Source organism: Orycteropus afer, unplaced genomic scaffold (assembly GCF_000298275.1).
Source record: "Orycteropus afer afer isolate SDZICR_OR568_19922 unplaced genomic scaffold, OryAfe1.0 scaffold00326, whole genome shotgun sequence".
Lineage (NCBI taxonomy): Eukaryota > Metazoa > Chordata > Mammalia > Tubulidentata > Orycteropodidae > Orycteropus > Orycteropus afer.
Window position 1 is genome coordinate 27411 of NW_006921913.1, and position 2521 is coordinate 29931.

Here is a 2521-nt window from a genome sequence, read left to right on the forward strand (position 1 = left end):
TTTGCTTAGAAATTATTGAATTAAGTGGTTTGTACAGTCCTTTTCAACCATAAAAATCTATGGTCTATGTTCTTTTTATTTCTATGAATGTGTAATGTGTATGTGTAATGTAAATATAGGTAATGGTAGGTAGTATTATGCTAATCAAATGTAATATATTAAAGTCAATATAATTTTGAAAAATGTGAAAATACAGTTTTTGTAAGAGTACAGGAAACTATTTCCCAATGGTCTGTGTAATAATTTGCCACAATGGATTTTAACACAGACTAAAATACTTTTCTTAAAAAAGTTCCTGTGGGAAATGACAGCGTCATTTGGATCTATTAAAGCATCACTCTGATTGCACAAACATAAATGAGAAGTTACACTGTGGTAATACCAGCCTTTATCTTGGAGACCAAGAGTCATTTTGCAAATTTGTGGTATCACTTCCCTAAACAACTCAGGACTGAACTACACTTCAGTTCCTCAGTTCTACATTTTTGCAGCAACAAGAAACACAGCTCCTGGCTGTTTTTAAAGCATTGCTAAAAGTTAACTTTTCACTTTACCACGCATAAAAGTAAAATGGCATTAACAAGTGAACTAGACAAGGAGGTAATAAATTAGACTTCTTTTCATTTTAGAGAGAGAAGATGGAAACAGCATTGGTTTTCTTTTCTCAATTAAGTATGTGTGAATCAAAAGAAAAAACTTTTTTTGAGTTAATGCATAGTTCAGGAAAAGAAGAAAAAAACAAAGAGGCCAAAATCAGGTAAAGTTATTTTTTGTCTTCTGTGTTTTAAAGCATAATTGATGTCAAAATGTGTTAGTAATTGTTTTGGAAATATCTGGTTGGAATTGGAGATAAAAGAAATTTCATTAATAAAGTAAAACAACAGTTAAATCTAAAGTGCTTTCATTACAAAAAGAAAAAAAAAGTAATAATTATGGCTAGATAGAACAACTGCTAACAAAAGCTTTATTGAAATACATTGACAAATATTTTATTGCTATCAAGGAAAAGAGAAATGTATTTGCTATGATAATCCCTCCACATACATAGTATTTTGGCACGTTTCTCTAGACAAAAAACAGGTGAGTGTGAGTATAAGTGTGAATATAGAGATGTTCAGGTGTTTGTAGTCAGAAGGAGAGATTTCACTATTCTCTAAATTATCCTGAAGTTGCTGTATTTTTATTACAGATCTAAGGAAAAAAGAAATAGGCTAAGTCTCCTCCTGCTAAAACATGAGTTTCATGAAGAAAATCATTCCAGTACATCTGGGCACTTGGCCAAAGACACAAGGTGAATAACTTCCTGTTCTTTTTTGGGGAAAATTTTGCTGATTCTATCATTAAAACTTTAAAAAAAAATAAAATTAGTACTTCTATTTTACTGGAAATTATATAGTAATATAAGTAAAGTTAGAGATCTCATTCCAAGAAACTAGGAGCATTTCATAAAATTAAGCCATTTTAGTAGCTTGAATTAATAATCATATAAAAATTTAAAGGCACTCTTAAAATTATATATCTGACAATTTTAAATGATATATTTTACTCCTTATAAACTGATGAAATACTCATTAATTGAAGAGTTTTCCCATTCAGTATGATAGTAGAAAAAAGTTATTAATCTTTTTCCTCAGTTGTTGTTGTTGTTATGTGCCATCGTAGTTTGGAAAAATGGCCTATGTATAGGAGGGTGTAAAATTCTAACAATTCCTAATTTACAATTTTTAGTCAGTTTTAATTCAAAATGTAAACAATAGCCATACGTACTAAATAATACAATTCTTTCACATTTGAAATATGACAAATAAAATAACTAAGAAAAATGTATTCAACTATAAATTATCAATATTTCTACAAAAATATTTCTTATTCCTTTTAAACTTTATTAGTCAAACTTCCTGTATCTGCTAAAAAAATATTTTTTGCAGTATATTGTGGTAAGAGCTTCAAGGAAATTGCAAAAAGAAAAAAAAAAATCTTTGACTGAAAGATACTGTCAGCTTAAGTTCTTCGATTTGCTGAATTTTAAAACATAGTTGACCTGATTTCTTTTTCTTAGCTTTTTGTACTTTTTGATATAATACATGATTAATTCTTCATTAATATAAAACAATTTAGACACACATGAGACAATATTTAATGTTATTTTAACATATTAATAAGTTGTTAGATAGGCAAGGTGCCAAAAGAAATTTAATCAATGTGATTGAAGCTGCCATTGCAAATATAACTTTCATTTTATAATAATGAAAGGTGAAACCCTTTGGCAATAAAAAAGGTGAAACCCTTTAAAATATGCCTGAAAAGAGCAGTACCATAATAAATGTTAGAACAGATTCATGAACAGACTTACTGCACATTTCATCATCAAACATTTTGTTCCTTGAACAGAGTCTCCCCTGAAGTGGCAATGAAATGGGGTGAATCATTTGACAAACTGCTTTCCCATAAAGGTTAGTGATATCTTCTCCCAAATACTTTATTTCTTAACAGGAAATTATACAGCATATATATATATATA

At 28.8% G+C, this 2521-nt stretch overlaps 1 protein-coding gene across 1 annotated transcript in view; it reads left to right on the plus strand.

Moving 5' to 3' along the window:
* Positions 1-638: 638 nt before the first annotated feature.
* The window catches only part of RGS18 (regulator of G protein signaling 18), a 50117-nt gene continuing 48234 nt past the window's right edge, over positions 639-2521 (plus strand). Inside the window, exons 1-3 of the mRNA XM_007952156.2 lie at positions 639-757; positions 1190-1291; positions 2392-2453. Coding sequence (XP_007950347.1) covers positions 639-757; positions 1190-1291; positions 2392-2453 — 283 coding nt within the window. The remainder of the gene's footprint in view (positions 758-1189; positions 1292-2391; positions 2454-2521) is intronic.